At 36.4% G+C, this 21,612-nt stretch overlaps 2 protein-coding genes across 2 annotated transcripts in view; one reads left to right on the top strand and one right to left on the bottom strand.

Annotated features, from left to right (window-relative positions):
• The window catches only part of LOC130221919 (gastrula zinc finger protein XlCGF8.2DB-like), an 80,436-nt gene extending 62,431 nt beyond the window's left edge, over positions 1–18,005 (bottom strand). Inside the window, exon 1 of the mRNA XM_056454479.1 lies at positions 17,407–18,005. Within this exon, the coding sequence (XP_056310454.1) occupies positions 17,407–18,004 (598 nt within the window). The 5' untranslated portion in view covers position 18,005. The remainder of the gene's footprint in view (positions 1–17,406) is intronic.
• The window catches only part of LOC130221901 (zinc finger protein 721-like), a 364,016-nt gene that overhangs the window by 221,705 nt on the left and 120,699 nt on the right, over positions 1–21,612 (top strand). Inside the window, exon 4 of the mRNA XM_056454449.1 lies at positions 997–1,009. Coding sequence (XP_056310424.1) covers positions 997–1,009 — 13 coding nt within the window. The remainder of the gene's footprint in view (positions 1–996; positions 1,010–21,612) is intronic.

The raw sequence follows: 21,612 nt of genomic DNA, 5'->3' as shown, positions 1-21,612 counted from the left end.
CTTCCAACGGCTTAGAAAAGTTACTTGCACCCAGTAGGTCGGGGATAAACTTTGTCAGAAATTCCGTGGGTCGCCCATTCTCGATCTTCTCAGGTAAGCCAACGATTTTAATGTTTTGCCGCCTGGAACGAGCCTCCAAGTCGATCACTTTACTACGTAGGGCTTCATTTTCTGACTCCATTTTCGCGCACTTCTGCTCCACCAGAGTGAGGCGGCGATCATAATCTACGGTAGCATCTTCAACCTCTTTGATTCTGTCTCCGAGAGTCACTAAAGATGCTTGTGTAGACGCCAAAGACGCTTCCAGGAGATCAAATCGATCAGTCATTGTTTTGCTCATATTTTGTATTGCCAGAAGAATGCTGTTAGATTCCGCCTCAGACTCTACACTTAACTCAGAGGTTGATGCGGCCTGGTCAGCCATCCCCGGCGGTGACTGATGAGGATCATTCGACGATTTGTCAATCTTCTTTCCTTTTTCAGCTTTAGGCTTAGTCATTATGCTGATATTTACACAACAGAAATATAAAATATTGGCAAAGAAATCAAGTAATCAAAATAATGACCGATAATGTCAAAAATAGAGAGGAGGACCACAGAAACACGACTACTCCATTCGGCACTCGCTAGCGCCCCCCAAATACAGTGTTTTCAAATGAAAATATAACATTATACTTGCTAGATAATACTACTGTTAACACAATTTGTATTACAGAAGTGTATTGTATTTAGCTTATGTGAAATATAGGCCTATAGTGTTTGCCACTGTGTATTGATGGACAAATACAAGATCTATTCCAAACGTTTTTATTATTTTTTTTCAGTATTTTGCAATGCTTTCATTTTTTTATTGTAAAAAAACAGACGTTTACTTTAATTAACATGTTACTATCAACACAAATAAACATTTACATAAATTTGCGTGTAAATAACAATGCATATTCTTAATTGTCAAGGAAATGAGTAAAGTGCATGCACTGCTGAAGCTGTAAACAGGTAATCGGTCACAGTATACTTTAATATTCCTCTTTCGTGACACAACTTGGAAAACACATTGACTTGTCTAGTTTCATCATTTCGGATTTTAAGTTTCCATCCTTTAAGAAGACAAACAGGAGAGTTTTAACCTTTCAGAACTGATTGCAGGACAGAACAAAAGCAAAAGATAGACTTACTCCAATGCAATGTTTGACTGTAAAGCCATTTCTGCCTGAAACCGGTGGAAGCCCTCAGTCTTGTGCAGAATTAACAGCGTCAACTTTAAAAGAGGAGCGTACAGTGCTGAACAATAAGTAACGTCCATTTAATGCATTTGTCCCATGAATTGCAGTAAGACTGTAGATTTACCTCAGGGGTCAAAACTTCAAGAACATAGCGAGTGTTTTCTATAGACACTTTGGGCAGTTGTGTTACTTGAAATATTCTATTATCAACTGTGTCTGTTGCAAAACAAAAGTCAATTGTTCAAATTATATGCTTCAAACATTTTTATTTGAATTATAACTGCTAATAACTGTAATTCTGCAAATATTTTACAGCAAATGTCCAGTAAATGTATATTGTTGATTGAAATGTGATATTTATATCTTTCAAAATAGATATTCTTTTATATTACAATTATGTACTGTACCTGTTCTTCATCAAACAAAACAAAACTTCAGACTAAGTTTCATCTTGAGCTTAGGGCAAAATGTGGGATGCTTGAATAAAAACATCCTGTTAGATTTGATTGTGCCATTTCTCAAGCCTTCGTGTGATTTCTAAAATGGAACAAACTTTATTCAACAACATGTAGCATTTTTATAGAAATAAACAACAAATAAGTGTTGTAATTAGAAATATGTATTTTAGTGCATTCACTAAATATGTTTCTTTATAATAATACATAATTATGACAACCATAAAAAAATGTAAATGTCTTTGGGAGACTGCAACTTAACCGATAATAACCCATAAAATAATACAGCTATAATAAAGCTAATCCAAAGGGTTGTTGTAAATTATAACATTTACCAGGATCTCTCCATCCTCTATGACACTGTCAACTAACCGGCCTTCCTTCAAGAGTGCTAACGTTCTGTTAAAATCAAATTGGCATTATAATTTTTCTTAAAGAACTGTATATTTAAAGTATTTAAATAATGTTATAAATAATATGTACTACTCAAATGTATGCACATGTTCATCACAACCACACTTGAAGAATGTTTGCTCTGTCACTTTTTCAATACTGATGCCAGCACAGTCTGCATGAAGCCACTTTTGGCAAAGGTCACACTGAATCCAATCTACTGTCTGGATTTGAGGGTGCATTACTCTGTAGACAAATAAATGAAAAAAGGTATTGATACAACAACCAAAGTAACCTAACTTTAACACATGGGAATATTGTAGTTATCATATACTTTGAGCGATGTCTTTGGTAAATACAGACTCCAGCTTCCTGTGCCATACACATATTTTGTGTTGCGCCCTGCGCTGATTCGATCTCTGGAGAGTCCTAAAAAACAGTTTTAAGTTAAAAAAAAAAATCACACACCTTTTAACATTTTTTCCTACCCCTCAAATTACATTTGCTTGCAGATTTTTGACCATGCAAGATGCATGGTAAAGGCGAAGGTGGGCCATCTGTTCATTGTGCAGCATTTCATGACACATTCTGATATTCTTTGCTTCCATTTCTGCCATCTGCACTCCCTCCACTCACCATTATGAACAGCACTGTGGCTGCAGTAGAGGCATTCAGGTACCTGGGCATTATCATCTCTCAGGATCTAAAGTGGAACATTCACATAGACTCTATTGTGAAGAAAGCCCAGCAGAGATTGTACTTCCTTCGTCAGCTGAGGAAGTTCAACCTGCCACAGGAGCTGCTCATACAGTTCTACTCAGCTGTCATCCAATCTATATTCTACACTTCAATCACCATCTGGTTCAGCTCAGCTGCCAAAACCGACCTCCGTAGACTACAGCGAATAGTCCGGACTGCTGAACGAATTACTGGCACTACCCTTCCTACACTTCAAGAACTGTACTCTTCCAGAGTGAGTAAAAGGGCTCGCAAAATCACTCTGGACGCCTCACACCCAGCACACTTCCTGTTCAAACTGTTACCATCTGGACGGTGCTTCAGAGCACAAAAAAGCACAAAAGTTTCTTTCCTCAGGCTGTCTACCTTATGAACAGTTAAATATTCCCCTACTGTGCAATAAATATGTGCAATACTTTCTCATTTGCACTTGTACACAGCACCTTAAACCCCGGAATATTTATAACAAATCTGTACACACAATTCAACATCCAGATTTTTATTTTGAATAAATGCATCTCTGTTTAATGTTTATCATCTTTTTTTTTTCATATTTATTTTGTGTTGTCACTTGTCACTTTATGTACACTGGAAGCTTCTGTAGCCAAAACAAATTCCTTGTGTGTGTGAAGCACATTTGGCAATAAAACTGATTCTGATTCTGTTTGAAATATGATTTTACTGAATTAGACACATTTATTAAAAAGACTTTTTTGAAATATTTATATAAAAAAAAATAATGCATAACAAATAAAACATTAACTCACTGTGCATACAAAAACACCACAGTTATGTCCATCATCTTTTTGCCACTGCTGTGGACTGTCCAGTCATCCAGGGAATTAACATTTCTAAAAGCATTTCTGAAAAAAAAAAAAGCTAATAGTTCTATTCACAAAATGGATTTTTATGATTTTTGTATTTATTTAAACACTGCATAATTTGTATTAATATAAATTGATAAATTATATTGATACTTCAGAATATCCAATTCCAGGTCTGAAATGGTGACATATTGGCAGGTATTGTCATGAATTCGGATTTATTTTTCCAACATGTCAGAAACCTGTAAAATAACAAATTAATAACATTTTCTAATATTAAAAATGTTATGGATACATGAAATAATAAATATTTTAAAACATTTTACAGTTTTAAGCATGTTTGTGTATGCATCATTCTGAAAAATATAGCATTTGTAAATATTTAGTTTGTTAATTTCATTGTAACTATTATGACATATGACGTTACCTTAAGAATGAAGTGTCACCCTTTCTCTGGGTTACCTCCAGATCCAACAATTCTTGGAAAAGAACTTTTTGGAACTCTGAAGCCTTTTGAAAATAAGCAGAGAACACCGTGTTATGGGACATTTACACGATTAATTTACAATGATTATATTTTTCTCATAGTATAAGCAATATTAAATACCCCAAGCAGTTCTAAATGCACATCTGAAACGGTTTCAGAACTCTGCCAAACCCTGTGCCACAAAATGAATGTGTCCGTGTGTAAAGCCAAAAGCTAAAAACAAAAAGTTTTAGTCATTACATAAACTAATAATGTCCCTGACAAATAAAATTTTCTGGGTGAACAACTTACATCTTTGGTCTCTTTGGCAATTTGAGCAATACAGCAATTCACAGCCTTTAAAGCAAAATATGCAGACATCTATCAATAAATGTGTAATCTTATAAATCATCACACATTGTGTAGATATTCAATTTATTGTATGACTACTTCATGAATATTTTATAACGTTTCATACTTACATTGTCATTTAGCCAAGGCATTGCTGTGCTGCTGCTGTCACTCAGGAGATGTGGAGGGAGAATTGATTTCAGGTCCCGCAGAAACAAAACAGCATAAGGTGAAATTCTGGCAATTATCCCATCTTCTTTCCTCTTTGCAGCATACAGCTTGGAGATTGTCTCCAAATATTGAAAAGCATAGTGATAAAGACTGTCATTCCTGTTGTCAATCATTTTAAACATTTTATTTTGGAGTATGAAACTTGCAAAAATGCTACCTTGTGTGCTTACTCAATTGGGAACATTGCCACAGAAAACTTCTTCCCTTCCTCTTGCAAACTTTCATCAGCTTTTGCTGGGCTTTGTGGATCTCTGCCCTGGGCCTCCATAGTTGGTTGTGTTTGTATCTCTACAAATATTTCAGAATTATTACATATAGGACAGAACTATACACACACATGCACGCACACACACACACACACACGTTACATTTTCTTACCTTTCTGACCACACACCAGTTTTCCCTGTATTCCTATATGCATCTCCTCTGGTGTGCGCTTCTGCATTTCTTTGAAAAGTTATGCATTTTTCCTTGTGTTGTGAAGGTGAAAGTACAATCAAATTGAAAACATCTAATGTGTATCTTTCATTTGGCACAAGGAATATCGGCTTAAAGTAAGTTTTTGGTATACTTGTTCCGCTTCTGAAGAGTTGACTAAAGAAGCCAGATCTGGGATGAGTTTAATTTCTACTCAGGTCGTTTCTGGTTCTTCTGATGGAACCTGTCATATAAACACAAGCGGTCAGATGTTCCAGTTTCTTGATGTGGATGAAAGAATATGTCCGTTTTTGAGAATTTGGGGTTAAGACTGTTTTTTTTTTTTTTTTTTGATGTTATCAACCCAGTCAACATGTGCACTGAACTTTCCAGTTGCTGCCAAGGTCATGTTCTTCTCAATTGGCTCACATACCCTCCCATCATGTGGCTTAAAATATCGTTGCTGTGTACGGTTATTTTCATGTCTGGCAACACGACCAGCAATGTCACATACATACACTGTGGGAGGATGTTTGAAGCTCAAAAGGACATCTTTGATGCATAATACACAACTCCATGTGTGCCCCCCATGTGTAGCACTCCACCTGTATTGTAAAGAGAAATGACACATGTCCTTAATTTATGAAAAATAAAAGTTTTACCATATACATGCATTTAGAAAAATCTAATAAATGAGTGCCTTCTGTAAATAAAGGTAATGCAATAGAATAACAAAACTGATCTTACCTCCGGCTTTTTTCAGTTTATTGAACATTTTTGGACAAATATCCTTATAGAGGAGAAGTTCCTCAAGCCGGTTTATAAAGTCTGAGATCGACCCACTTGCAGACACTCCCAGATAATTACAGCCTTTTGTCAGTTCATCTTTTTTAGGCTGATGAAAATAAAATTATAAAGAGATGTTCGGGCATACAATAATTAATACCATAATGTCATATTTTAATGAAAATCAGCTGTTAATACTGTACCGATTTGGAATCAAGCACTTGTAAAATCCTGTTCTCATCAATGTCATTTCCAGATAGACTAGTGCTCACCCTGTCAGTCTGACATAGTCCTTTTAAAACCTCAGTTTTTGGGAGAGTATTGCTGCTTCGTGTATGTTGCCCCATCCATGGAGCAAAGCCAGAGTATGAAAGTAGGCTTTTAAATGGATTGCTAGATGCATCTAAAGTTCAGAAACATTTGTATATATGTATTGCAATTAGGAATAGTTGTATAGCATTCTGTATTAACAATTAATTTTAATGGTAAGATAATAATTTTCTGATATCTTTTATTTCATATAAATCACAAAGAAATTCTACTAGTAGTCTGATGATTATACATTATATAATGCTTACCATCACAAAATCTAGTAGCTATAATTTCTTTCTCCAGGGTCTCCCACCTTGCTGCCACATTAATCTCAGTTTCATGGGGCATATTATCATGGCTCTCTAGACGTCTCAAAAGATGCACTGGTATTTGTAAAGAAAAAAAAATAACAGTATGTGAATTACAGGGATTATTCACCCAAAATTTACAATTCTCACAATGTACTCACCCTCAAGTGGTTCTAAACTTTTATGACTTTCTTTAGTTGAACACAAAACAAGAATATTCTGATGAATGCTGGAAACCAGCAGCCACCGATATCCATATTAGGATCAAAACATTATCTGGAAGATAATTTCTGCTGCTTTTCAACACTATTCATATTATCGGCTTTTGCATTTAAAAGAAGAAAGAAACTCAAATATCTTTGGAAAAAGTGGAACGTGAGTAAAAAATAAGAGAATTTAAAATTTTGAGTCAGCTATTCCTTTAAAGCAAAGCTCTATGAAGATATTTCTATTTTAAACAAAATATATTCACGAACACTCACCTGGCAAATCAAAGGCAATCTTCCAGTTTGCATCAGCAATGACCACAGATGGGTGGTGTGCACAGCGGTAACAGAAATAGAATGCTTTTCTCAAGGTGCTGTGTGGCACTGTAGTCCCAGAATGAGATTCTATAGTGCGCAACATTCTACCAACAGCAATGTGATTCTGCAAAAAAATACAGAATGTGCCTTTAAACATATGTTGTTTATATGTTATCTAAAACATATGTAATAACCAGTATATGCATACTTACCGAAAGGCCAGTTGTGAGAGGAGAACAAAGTGGGATGGAAAGAAAGACCCTGTTGTTATAATTATGGAATCCAGAATTGTAGTCCTGAAAACGAACTACATTTCTGCAGACTGGGCATGCCTTGCCATGAACAGAAATGCCTAGAAGAAAACGCATCAAAACAAAATGGTTGGCATACAAAAAATACATAGATATTATATACAGTATATTTAAGAGATATATTAAATAACATAGAACCCCTTACCCCCTATTCTGCCAAAATATCCCATAAACAGTTGCTCGTGTTGTAACAACAAAAGCATTGCTAAGATCAGGAGGACATGGCCCTGGGCAGTATGGACAGGTTGTTTCTGATGGTATAAAGGTTTCTGGAATGGGCTTTTCTGATTTGGTCATCTCAAGTGGAAGGTCTTCTGGTATTCTTTTGCAATTCCACAAGTAATTGGTCATTGTGATCACACTACTATGTGAAACTTGTACTATGTAACTTGTCTATAGCGCTTGTTCACTGCTGCTCTTATAGTTGTGTAAATTGCTTCCTTGTCCTCATTTGTAAGTCGCTTTGGATAAAAGCGTCTGCTAAATGACTAAATGTAAATGTAAATGTAAAAAGGCCAAGTGCTCATCCATGCTGACATTCCCATTGATGCACTCCTCAATACCCTCTATATCCTCTGGGGCTTCTGGTGCATTTTTCAACAAATAAGGATGCTCCTGATAAATCCACCACATAAACATGTATCTGTGGACACAACTGACATTGTTCTTTAAACCAATGCACTTGCAGTGCCATTTTCCCAATTTTATGTCAAATGTGGAAACTTACACCAGGTGTCCTTCTCCCCAGAGTACACTGAGAAAAAAGATACCTCTCTGACAGATTGTGTTCCCCCCAGAAAATAGGAAACACACTGTCCACTTCGTGTGAGCAAGCATGTTGGTAAAGTTCCAAACATTCCTCTTGCCTGGACTTAAAAATGAGTCCTTTTTGGTTTCCTCTTGTAGTGCTGGTGGTGGAATGCATGCACTGGCTTTCTTGGTCCGCTCTACATGGTGGCATTCTTTCCCTGGGTTTCCACCTTGAGCAGCTATGGCCATATAGTCTCTGTATTCCTCCACTTCACAATCGTAGAGCTGTGATGTTGATGTCTTTTGGACATGTATTGGCAATCTGATACCATGGGATTGCTTTGTGGTCACATCAATCCCATTTTTGGGTCAATGCACAACATTGGTTCTTGCCCAGCATGCTGCTCCTTTTTATGCCGTATTAGGTTTGAGTTTGTGCTAAATGTAATACCACATATATGGCAAATGTTGTTTGCTTGTGGGATATCTTACACTTCAGGTTGATCCTTTTCCAAGAATAATAATAAATGTCATAGTTTGATTAACATCATTATAATGTGCTATTGTCTCATTACGTCAGTTGGGTTAGAAACATAAGTGTACTCACCAGATGGTGTTCTTGGCACCATCAGACCTGTAGTTGCAGAGAAAGGAAATTATACAGTTAAAAAATGCTATTTTACTCATTAAGGTCAAAGGATTTAGATTATTTACTATAGCCTACCATGTTTATGTAAGTGTGTTTTAAAATCTACAGATCTGCTTATTATTTTGGCACAGTTAGGACAATGCCAGTGACTCCTTGTACCAAGTTTCCGATCTGGACAGTGGCATGGTATGGTAAATTTGTCTTCAAACACAAGATGTTTTGAATATCAAATTAGTCAAAAGACTTCACCTCAACACTTAAATTTAAAACTTGGCAAATTGTCAAAAAATGACTGACCTGTATCACCCTCCTTAAAGTGCATAGCATATCTCAGATGTTTTACAGAACAGTAATTTACAGATGCTGTAACTGATTTAGAACAGTAACAACAGTCCTGATTTCCCCCAAGATTTAAAAAAGTCATCTTTACTGAGGAATTCAAATATCCTTCCTAAAAGAAAGAAATATATTTAGATATATTAGATATTTTTTATTATTCCTATTTTATATTATTACATTTGTCCTGTCACAGAAATAAACAATTCTATATAAAATGTATAAAGAGCAATGATATTAATGTTTGAATTCTTGAAAAGGGTAGTCCTTTGACAGGACTGCAATATAACTTGTCCTATTCTTTTGCACTATAGGCTGGTACTTGGTAAACTACACTGATACATGCATATATTTTTTAGTAAAGAGTCATACAGCTACCAAGTTGGTAATCATGGCATTACAACTAAAAAAAACATAAAATGTTTTTTAACCTTAATAACCTTTTTAAGCTCATTTAGTAAAAAAAAACATTTCCTTAAAATAAACTTAAATTGCTGAATATGGCTTTGAAGCTGTCATCAATCCAACACTGGTTTGAAGAGCCCCGGGACCTCGTGACGCGACAACACCATCAAGCTTTTTTGCAATATGGCTTAGCACTACATTTAACGAGTAAGTAAACATTAAGTGGGCAAAACTGTTTAGCCTATATTGTTATCTGCAGTGTGAAAACTTACAGAAACTGTAAGCTGACGTATATCACAAACATAGACAGAGATTGAGGGCTCTATTTTAACGGTCTAGACGCCAAAGTCCAAAGCGCAGGGCACAAACGCATTAAGGGCGTGTCTGAATCCACTTTTACTATTTTAAGGATGGAAAAATCCGCTTTGCACCGCAGCTTAAAAACAAGCTTAGATTTGTCCACCTGTCAGGTTTTAGACCATATGGGGCACAGCATGTGCACAGCATTATTATCGTTCATTTATTCGTTTGCTGGAAATTAGAACTGAATTTAGAAATAGTTTTGAAACAATGTTTGTGCATAATAAACAAAATTAATTATTTATAAGCTAATGGATGTCTGTGCGTACAACATGTTTCCCTATCCATGAGAGTAAAAGCAAAAGTAAACAGTGAGGAGGCTCATCTCTCATTCTCGAACTGTAGATGCTGTTTAACGGTTTTCTCTCTAGTGAGCGTTGAGTTTTTCCTTGTACAAAGTCCACCGTGTAAATAGCAAATGCGCTATGGCACGGTGCAACTGATTCTTAAGCTGCTGTCACACTAGAGTTTGTGTGTGCGAAATTCTGTTGCACGGCGCTGCGAATATGGGCGAGGAATAGGATACGAAGTCACACGTCAAATAGTTTAGTTTTGTACAGAAGATGGATTCCGACGTACTTTTGCTGTATTTGCTGCGACGACAACGGAAACGCCTACAAAGGAAGAGATTGTGGATTCACCCTATTCTCCAGACAAGAAATGAGCGGGGAGAGTTTCATTCCCTTATTCAAGAGCTTCGTCTGGATGAAGAACGCCACAAGGAGTATTTTCGCCTCAGTACAGCCGATTTTCACCAGTTGCTTACAATGGTTGCCCCGGCAATAGAGAAGCAAGACACTATACTGCGTCAGGCAATAGGTCCAGCAGAACGTCTTGCTATATGTTTACGGTCAGTATTTTAACATCAGAAAACTAAACATCACGATATCTGTTAGTGAATAACGTTTTTAGGTGTGTAATAAACATTACAAACTATAGATTAAAAGTATTTTAGTAAATTATGCATCTTTCACATCAAATTAATTTTTTTTTTTTTTTTTTTTTTTTTCCAATTCCTTTTTATTATATTTTAACATGTACATACACATTTCCATGTGTCAGATCCAACACAAACCAAAAAACAAACAAATGAACAAACAAAACAAAAGGCTTCTCAGCATTTTACATCAAGATACAATATCACCTCTGTTACTAATCTTCAAGTAAAACATTTCCAAATCCACCACCTTTTAAAAACAGCGTAAAAGGTCCCCAAACTCTATCAAAAATTATGTATTTATTTCTTATCATATATGTTATTTTTTCCATTGTCATGTTTGTTACCATCTCTTTCAGCCAACAGCCTATAGTTGGTGCACATATACTTTTCCAATTTAAAGAAATAAGCCGTTTCGCTTGTAGAATACATATATTCATAAATATATGCTCCGTCTTTTTTAACTTGATCTCCTTGGGATATAAATGAAATAGAAAAATTAAAGGAGACATTGGTATATTAACCTCAAGAATCTTTTCTATAATTTCTTTCACACCTTTCCAAAAGTTCTGTATTCCTTTACATTCCCATATACAGTGATACAATGTTCCTTTATGGTCCCTGCATCTCAAGCAAGTATCTGGAATATTTTCATTATATTTATGTTTATAAATCCTCAGTTATATAAATCCTCATCAACCATTTATATTGTAACAGTTTCAGACGAGTGTTCATTGTTAGTGATTGAGCTTCCTCGCATGTCTTCATCCAGTCCTCTGTAGAAATATCCTCCTCAAGATCTAATCTCCAAGCTTCCAATTTACAATTTGAAGATTCCTTTGATCCTGACACCAGCATCTTGTATAATGCAGAAATTAAACCTTCACTAAAACAGTCTTTTATTATTACTTTTTCCAAGATAGACAATGATGGCATATCTAGAGAATTATTTTGTGATTTGAGGATAAAATCTCTTATTTGTAAATACTTAAAGAAATGTTTTGCAGGAATATTGTATTTACTAACAATTTCCGCAAATGACATTAGAATATTGTTAACATATAAGTCTGCTATCTTTTTAATTCCCTTCTCTGCCCATATCTTGAATCCTGCATCTAACGTACCTGGTTTAAATTTTTTATTGCCCCAAATTGGACTGAAACAAGATAATGGATTGCAGGCACTTAAATATTTTTTCATGTCAAACCATATGGAAATCATATTTATAACTATGGGATTGGAAACAGTTTTTTTAAGATTTTTAAATTCTGCTGAATATAAATACAAGTTTAAAGGTAGACCAGACTTAATGCCAACTGATTCCATCTCCACCCAAGATGGGCAGTCCTGAGATAAAAAATAAAACATTATTGTTCTAAGTTGCACAGCCCAATAATACCAATGCAAATTAGGACATTGTAGACCTCCTCTATCGTATGGCAAGTACAGGAGTGTTAGACGGAGTCTGGAACGTCTGTTATTCCAAATGAATTTAGTGAACATTTTTTTAAGTCTTTGAAATAAATTCTTAGGGGGAGGCAGAGGAATATTCTGGAATAAATATAAGAATTTGGGTAAAATATTCATTTTTAAAATATTTATTCTACCAATTAAAGAAATGGATAAGGGCATCCATCTTTCTATTGAACTACTAACAATTTCAAGAAGTGAACCATAATTTTCTGGCACAACATCCTCTAGTTTTGGTACAATTTTTATACCCAAGTATGTAAAACAATCGACAATATTAAAGGTTGCAGCACACTTATTAGGTTGTTGTCTGTCACTCTCATTTAAATATAGAATAGAACTTTTAGAATTATTAATTTTGTAACCAGATATTTTTCCAAATGTACTAATGAGATCTAGTAAAGCAGGTATTGATGTATCAAGCCGCTTTAGAAACAGAATGACGTCGTCAGCAAACAGTGCAATTTTATGTTCTATCATTCCTATCTTAATTCCTGTTAATTCCACATGGTTTTTTATTGCTATTGCAAATGGTTCAATGGAGATTGCAAAAAGTAAAGGAGAAAGAGGAGAACCCTGTCTACATCCTCTTGATATACTAAATGGTTTTGAAACAATATTGTTTGTCAACACTTCTGCCGTAGAACTATTATACAATAGTCTAACCCACTTACAGTATTTTTCACCAAACCCAAATCTATTCATCACATCAAACAAATAGGACCATTCAACCCGATCGAAGGCCTTTTCGGCATCCAATGATAATAGAGCAGTATCTTGTTCACCCCTCTGTTCATGAAGTATATTTAGAACTCTTCGAGCATTGTGAAATCCTTGCCTACGCTTTATAAAACCATTTTGATCCTCTCCTATTAAATTTGGTAATGTACCTTCTAACCTCTTAGCTAAAACTTTACTTAAAATTTTTGTGTCTGAATTCAATAAACTAATTGGGCGCATATTTTCGCATTTTGTGTTTGTTTTCCCTGGTTTCGGTAATAATGTAATTAAAGCTCCTCTCATTGATGTAGGCAAAAGCTCCTGATGATATGCCTCTATTATCATTTCCATAAAAGGAGTTAGCAACTTTTCTTTAAACATCTTATAAATTTCTATAGAGAGCCCATCTGGGCCTGCAGCTTTTCCTGGTTTCATAGAGTCAATAGCTTCTCCTATTTCTTGTAATGTAAAGTCTTCATCTAATTTTTTCTTTTCTTTAATTGATATCTGAGGTATATTTAGACTATCTAAAAATTGTTCTTGGATATCTACATTTAATGAGCATTCTGAGCTATATAGCTTTTTATAATAAGTTCTAAATGTTTCATTGATCTCTTCTGGGTCAACTATATTTCCAGTTAAACTCTCAATTGTTGTAATTGTACGTTCTGTTTGTTGTTGTCGAATTTGCCAAGCTAATAACCGTCCTGTTTTATCTCCATATTCATAGATATTTTGTTTCAACCTTAAAATTTTTGAAGCTGCCCTACCTGCTGACACTTCATTATATCGGGACCTGAGTAGTAAAAGTTTCTCTTTTGCTTCTGCTGTATCTAAGGTTTTATGAAAAGTTTTATTTTCTAGTTTTTTTATTTGATCTTCTAATTTTTTCTGCCTAGATTTCCTAACTTTGGAGCTGCAAAACCCAATTATATGTCCTCTAATAAAAGCTTTGAATGCTTCCCATTTAATGCAAGCAGATGTTTCAGACTTATTAATTTCAAAATACAAATCAATTTGTTTGCCAACAATTCTACAAACTCTGAATCATGAAGCCATCCTATCTGAAAACGCCATTTATTGGGATTTTTTTATTAGTTTTTTAGTTTTGTTTGATAAAGATACTGCTGCATGGTCAGATATGACTATACTATGATAACTACAATCTATTATATTGTTAAGGAATTGTGCTGAAATTAGGTACTAATCAATACGTGAGTATGTATGATACATACCTGAATAACAGGAATATGATATTGTTGCAGGATTAAGATCCCTCCAAACATCTAGTAAATTTAGATCTTTCATAAATTCCAGTATCACCTTCCTAGCTTTAGTATGTGTTTTATCAATTCCTGTTGAACGATCTTTAGCAGGATCTAGTACACAATTAATATCCCCTGCAATAAGGTAGTATCCAGGCAGAGTGGCAATTAACAAAAATAAATCATTAAAAAATTTAGGATTGTCATCATTTGGACCATAAATATTAATTAAATTTATCTTTTCTGACAAAAATGTACATTGTAAGACAATATATCTTCCTAGTGTATCCTTAATTACTTTCTGAACATGAATTGGAACTGATTTATGAATTAAAATCATTACTCCTCTTGCATTTGAAGTGTGACAAGCCTCAAATACTTGCCCCTGCCATCTCCTATGAATCCTAATTGTTTCACTTTTTACCATGAGGGTTTCTTGAAGAAATACTATGTGTGCCTGTAAATATTTGATCCTATCCATTACTTGTTTTATTTTTTTAATATTGCCCAATCCTCTACAATTCCATGTTACAAATTTCACATTCCCTGTCTCCCCCTTGATTTGTTACATTTCTTAATAATGGGTGTTTTACCTTTTACAATCTCAACAACCTTAAATACTGAGAAGCAAAAAATAAAAAATACATAAACAATCTTGAACAACACTCCTATTATAAATGAACTTTCAACATTCAACCCGATTTCCCCAGTAGCATCCATACTACTGCGTGTAACCCCCCACCCCTTTTTCTCCGTGTATGGCACTGATTGGTCCACACCTCCGTGAGGAACTATCAGGTACTTTTGTCTACAGTTGTCACTAACAACCCTATTTGTAACATTATTCTCGCATATTATATAAAACTATCAACACGCCTTTCGACATTTGCAGAAAACAAATTATTTTTTTACAAATCTTTCTAGTCACTAAGACTTCAAAACAAAACGAGGATATCCTTCCGCGGATGATCAGAATTATTGTTCATCTGGCATTTAACTTCCAACTGGAATGAGCCCAACTTTATTCTGCTTCTACCTCTTCTATGAAACGTTCGACTGCCTCCGGTGTGTCAAACACCTTTGATTTCTCCTGGTGAGTATGAAGTAGACGGGCCGGATATATGATCCTGTGTTTACCGATCCCTCTCTCTCGCAGCTTCTGTCTCACTCCATCATACGCTCTTTGTTTTCTGTGAACTTCAGCCGAAACATCTGGATGAAATCGAAGTATGTGTTCCTTGTATGAAATCACGCCCTTGGACCTGGCCATTCTTAACACCTGTTCTTTTTGCTTAAAATTTAGGAACTTTATTATTAGTGTTCTTGGTAGTGTAATCCGTCTTGTGTTCCGAACTTCCATGTTTCATTGTGGGCCGACTCTATGTGCTCGCTCTATGACAAGCGTTGTACTCGAGTCCATTTCCAGTATTTTTGGAATCCAGGCCTCCAAAAACGCACACGCATCTCCCCCCTCTTCTCGTTCCGGCAAACCCACTAGCCTGAGATTGTTTCGTCTATTTCTGTTTCCATGTCATCAACCTTGTCCATCAATTTCTTAACTTGCGATTCGACGGAATTTGCACGAGCATTAAGTTGAACGATCTCATCTTCCGCTCCCGAAATGCGTTCCTCGGCCTCCTTTACGCGTTCATTTACCTCTTTGATTGCTGACATAATGCCGTCAATTTTATTTGCAACCCGTTTGTCCATTTCTCTAATGGCTTGTAAAACATCTGCGTTGCTGGGGTTCGTCTCAGTTATTTTTGTGGGTTCGCTATCATCATCCTCCTCGGTCTCTTTTACCTAATCTGCATTATCAGAATCCGGCGACATTTCTTGAGCCTCGTTATACAACTTTTCTTGTGTTCTGTTCTTCTTTTTCGGTGCCATTTCAGTTGCTAAAGTTTAACGTGTTCAATAACCAATAATGTATCAAAGATTTAAGCGAGTTTAAAGGATTTATATAAAAAATTATGGGAGGGTCGTTATCTCACGTCTTCTCACTATCACTCCATAACCGGAAGTGAAGCCACACAATCTATCAACATATAGAGTTATATTGCGTTCTTGCAGCCAGGTAGCAACTCTGATCTACACTACAATCTGATCTGATCCATGAACTACACTATAAAACAGTTGTCAAAATCTTCACCCCAATAATTGAGTTTAAAATCTCCAGGTGTTCAAAGGGTTTCATTTTTAGTAACTTGATATGTATTCAAGAGTTCACACTTGTTCCGCGAGAGAGCTCTCAGCTCATTGGATCCTCGAGCCCTGGGCTCCCTTATGTAAAAAGGGTGAGAGGGGAGTTTAAACTCAGGGAGATCTCGATGAACTCCCACGACTTGTTTCTGTTCTAACAACAGATATAGAGATGGCTAAAGGGAAATATATGGCTTACTAAGAGCTCGACTATGGTGTCAATTTAGAATGTTCAGTTTACCTAGGTTGTGTGTTTTTGGATTGTGGGAGGAACCTGGGGGAAACCCACGCGAGCACCAAGTGAATGAGCAAAACTCCACACAGATGTCAACTGGTTCAGTGGGGACATTAACGTGTGAGATTCTTGCTTTGAGGCAACAGTGCTAACGACTGGGCTACCGTGTTGCCAAATCTAGAAAGGAGGGCGAGTGGGGGGATTCCTCAAGACGAAGATAACTGAGGTAAGAATCTCTGGTTATTTATAGTGAGTAAGGAATCATCTGAATGGTGAATCATGTGTTAGCTAATGCAGGACCAGCCATGGACAATCATAAGTATGTGATCCTTTCAAAAGTAGTTTATAAATAAACTTTACATGAATGAACAGCCAAACTACATGAAAAAGCTGCCATTTTGAATATACCAGTGGTTATGTGGACAAGGTCTCAATGTTGAGGACTCTGCTCTCCATTGTGAAGCTTCAGGTGATTACTGAGGCTTATTTTCTGTTTAAAGCCCTTTCCACACTCACTGCATCTAAAACGATCCTCTCCTGAGTGAGTCTTCATGTGTTGCTTAATGGAGTCTTTGCGTGTGAGACTCTTTCCACACTGATCACATATGAACACTATGGTTCCATTGTGACCATCTATGTGGTTCATGAGGCTAGCTTTGGTTGTGAAGCTCTTTCCACACTGAACACATGGAAACGGCTTCTCTCCGGTGTGAGTTTTTAAGTGGTTATTGAGTGTGCTTTTACATGTGAAACGTTTACCACACTCTGTGCATATGTAAGGTTTCTCTCCAGTGTGGATCGTCATGTGGGTGTCAAGGTCTTGTTTTCGAGCAAAACTTTTCCCACACTGTGTGCAAGTAAATATTTTTCCTCCATTGTGAGTTCTCATGTGAACTTTAAGGGTGCCACTTTGCTTAAAACTCTTTCCACACTGTTGGCATGTGTACGGCCTCTCTCCAGTGTGAATTCTCCTGTGCGCTGCAAAGTTTCCTGCATGATAGAAGCTTTGTCCACACTCTTGGCATGTGTACGGCCTCTCTCCAGTGTGAATTCTCATGTGGGTTATGAAGCTTTTTTTTTGACCAAAACTCTTTCCACACTGTTCACAGGTGTAAGGTTTCTCCCCAGTGTGAACTCTCATTTGAACATCAAGGTTTGGCTTTTGAATGAAACTCTTTCTACACTGTTCACTGCTGAAATTACACCTGGATTTGGATTTCCGAGGACTTCCGTGTGATGAAGTCTTTTCAGTCAGTGTGGGTTTTTCATCAGTTGTTATTTCTTGTTGTTTCTCTTCCATTTTATTCCATTGATGAGTCTCTTCTTTCAGCACCATCAGGTCTTAAAAAAAAAAGAAAAAGTGAACTTTAGTATGAAGGCACAAAGGAACAAGCATGAAATGGATGTTTTTACCCAAAAATTAAAATGACCTTACCATTTACTCTCCGTCATGTGGTTTTAAACATTTCCTTTCTTCTGGAACACAAAGGCAGCGTTTTTTTCACAATATCTTCTTTTGTGTTCAGCAGAATCAAGAAACTCAAAGATTTAAAACCACATGAGGGAGAGTAAATGGTGAGGCTTTTATTTATATTTATATTTATGAACTTTATTTACAAGATGTAAAATAAGTCTTTAGTTTTCCCAGAATGTGTCTGAGGTTTCAACTCAAAATCAGATCATATACCTTGCAGAATATTTAATTTTGGGGGTCAGAGGAAGACCACGCTCTTTTTGTGCCTGTGGTTTTAAATGCAAATGATCAAATGCACTCGCTCTAGATTACTCGTGTTGTGTTCCCTCATGTGTATCTTCCACTCAACATTTGTAACTTGTTTGGAAGACCTGATATAGACAAATCCTGCATGTTCATAGCAAGTACGCATAATCCACGCTTATATTTGTGAGTTTGCATTATTGTGTATAACTTATGCAAATGTTTCCCAATACTGGGTTGCAGCTGGAAGGGCATCCGCTGTGTAGGACTCAAATGGTCCATTGCATGTTCAAAAATTGACGGAGATCTGAGTTGAAAATTAACAAGTTTTATTTTGAATGCAAGAAGTTAGAGAATACATGTTCTGCGCAGAAGGGATATAATGGCAAATGAGCTTCCTGTATTCAGGCTTTTATACTGTCTCTCACACACTCCCTAACCCTAACTACTATAGACTTATATGGAATTGTCTTAACAGGTTAACCATTCAGAAACCAGATATTCTTCTTCCTAGTATCTGTGTATCTTCTCTTAACAGTTCACCTTTTAAGGCAGATGTTTCAGAGCACGTACACAGAGCTCATATGTCCTGTCATTCTCAGACCTTTCATCATTTTCTATGCACCCACACTCGATAACAGGATGGGCTGTTCTCTGCAACCTGCAATACTTCCCTAAACTTGTACACATAATATAGCAGTTAACCCTTTAAAGCAAAAGCCTTCGTGGCTGCATTTATTAGTAAATGTTTAGCAAAATCTAACAATAAAAAAAATGCTATCCTTCAATCCCTCTCTTGGCCTCTGAAAAGAGGCCACACCACTTTAATAACACTTAAAAAATCTCAGAATACTTGGTCCAATATGTCCAGATGAGCTTGGGTCGAAAACCTCTGTGAGGAAAGACACCCAAGCGGCCCCCTAGTTAGCTTATGGGCAGCCACCACATGTTCACCTGACACATCATATCAGACTACTAGAAAGACAAGTACTTAAGACGTAATAATAATAGAAAATAACATTCCCTACAAACCAGTGTGCTCAGGCTGGACTGGGCCGAAAACCCCTGTGGGGAAAGGCACCCAGTCGGTTCCCTATTTTATGTTTGGGCAACCACAACATGTCAGCTGAGTCAATCACACTGAAATTATCTAAACTACAAACATTTCAATAATCAAAATTTAAATCTTAACACATTTTCAAACAGCAAATTTCTCAAACATCAATATCTAAAAAACACATAGCTTGTGATGTATCAGCATCTGCAAAGAAGCACAGTTATTGGGAAAAAACAACATTTATAAGTCATATTCCTCCTCCTCTTCCTCCTCATCATTATTTCCAGGAGATATCAGCAGAGGCATTGTGTAAGGGGGTGGAGCTCCATCTTTCTTTTTAATTGCTGCTATTATCACCCTGTTACACAATGTTCTGATACACGGCATGCTACAGCATCCACAGGTCACTATTATGGCCACAAAGGTAGCTATAGAGATCAAAATTGATGTAAACATGATTTTATATTTTCCAAACACACTGGTCAGCCAATCATCAAATGGGTTATTTACACCAGAGTGTTCTGCCATTGTTTTAGAAAGGGTTTTTAACCTTTCTAAAGCCCTCATTACTGATGCGTCTGTGCGGTATTATTGGTAATAAAAGTGCAGCAAAATCTTGGAACATGGCACCCCTTTTCCGCCAATAGCATGTCTAGTGCTATTCTATTTTGTATTGCCATTAATGAGGTTGGGCCAATTGTTCCGATAATCCTTCTACGGCGTCTCTTGTTAAATTTGCCAATCTCATCACATTATAGTGCACATAATTTATTCTATCCACATTTTTACTTGGGGTGACAGGGAATAGGGCTGAAATTATTGGGATATTCTCGAACCCGGCGGCAATTTGGTCTACTAGTTTGTATTCATCAAGGACTCCTCTCGGACTCCTATTTAGTCTATATAGGTTCGACAATTAGTAGTTAGATCAAAGCTTCTCCTTCGTCTCGTGGCTGTAATTTGGTGTTTATGTCCAATCATTGTGACTAGTGCAGCTAACCTGACCATTGCACATATACCTTCTGTAGTTTTCCCTTTTATTCTTACAAACAATCTTTTCCCTCCACAATAATAATATAGTCCTCCCGCGCCCAAGGTCCTATTATATCCCCTGCATTATTGATAATCTGTTTGCACCACAAAGGGTTAATATGCTTTCTCTAGTATATCTTCTGGGGTTAATTTGGTATAATCCATTTCTATCACAACCCTTCGACCTCTAATTTCTCAACTATGATCTCTGATTGGGGTCCTATAGTTGTTGTCTTGTTTCTATCTATTACATTGACCTTATCTAAAAACTCAACTTCTATGATTCCCAGGGGGTCAGTTCCTGATATCTCAACTCCTAATAGTATATGGAGAAACTTAGGCGGATTGTTTTTCCCAGCATAATGGGTCTCATCTAAGGGGTATCCTGTCCACTCCCTTATGGACATAGTAATAGGGTTCTGGGTAGGACTGTAATCCCTTTGTATTTTCAGTTTTCTCCACTCGTTTTTAAAATTCCCTAACCATGTTGGGTTTGGCGTCCATTTCCCTGTGTACCCCACTACTTGATCCCACCCTCTACACCACTTATTATCCGCTTTACCCATCGTGTTACACCATGCATTCATAGTCTGATCAAAACAAACATATACGTCATATCCTCGGCATGAACTATTGTGTCCCCCACAGTCAATTACCTGACATAGATCAAATATGTAAGATGTTGTCTCTCCCTTTACATATTCAATGGACAGCCCTCCATAATACTTGGAACACCTGTTTTCTTCCCCTAGGGATCTTTTTACTCTGGTTGGTTTTACAGTTGAGGTTTCATTCCTGTTCTGACTTTTTCCCACTCCTAGAATTGTCCCCACTATTATCAGTGTTAATATCCCCACTATCCCCAGTAGTTTCCAGTTTTCCCACAGCTTGACCCTCATGTTTTATTGATGCTGGTTTTCCTTATTATTCATTCCTTATTATTCATTATATCATTCATTCATTATTCTGATCCTCCCTTTATCTTATTTTTCACAGTGTTATTGTGTTAACAGCAAATAATATATAATCAATATCAAAGCTACAATAAAAATAGCAAGCACAGTAAACTTATTCTAACGTATAAACTGAAATAGTTATATTCTGGCCTTTAAACGTCTTTTCAATAATGTGGAGAACT

The sequence above is a fragment of the Danio aesculapii genome, chromosome 4 (assembly GCF_903798145.1).
Source record: "Danio aesculapii chromosome 4, fDanAes4.1, whole genome shotgun sequence".
In the NCBI taxonomy this organism is placed as follows: Eukaryota; Metazoa; Chordata; class Actinopteri; order Cypriniformes; family Danionidae; genus Danio; species Danio aesculapii.
This window is presented reverse-complemented; position numbering and strand designations above follow the sequence as displayed.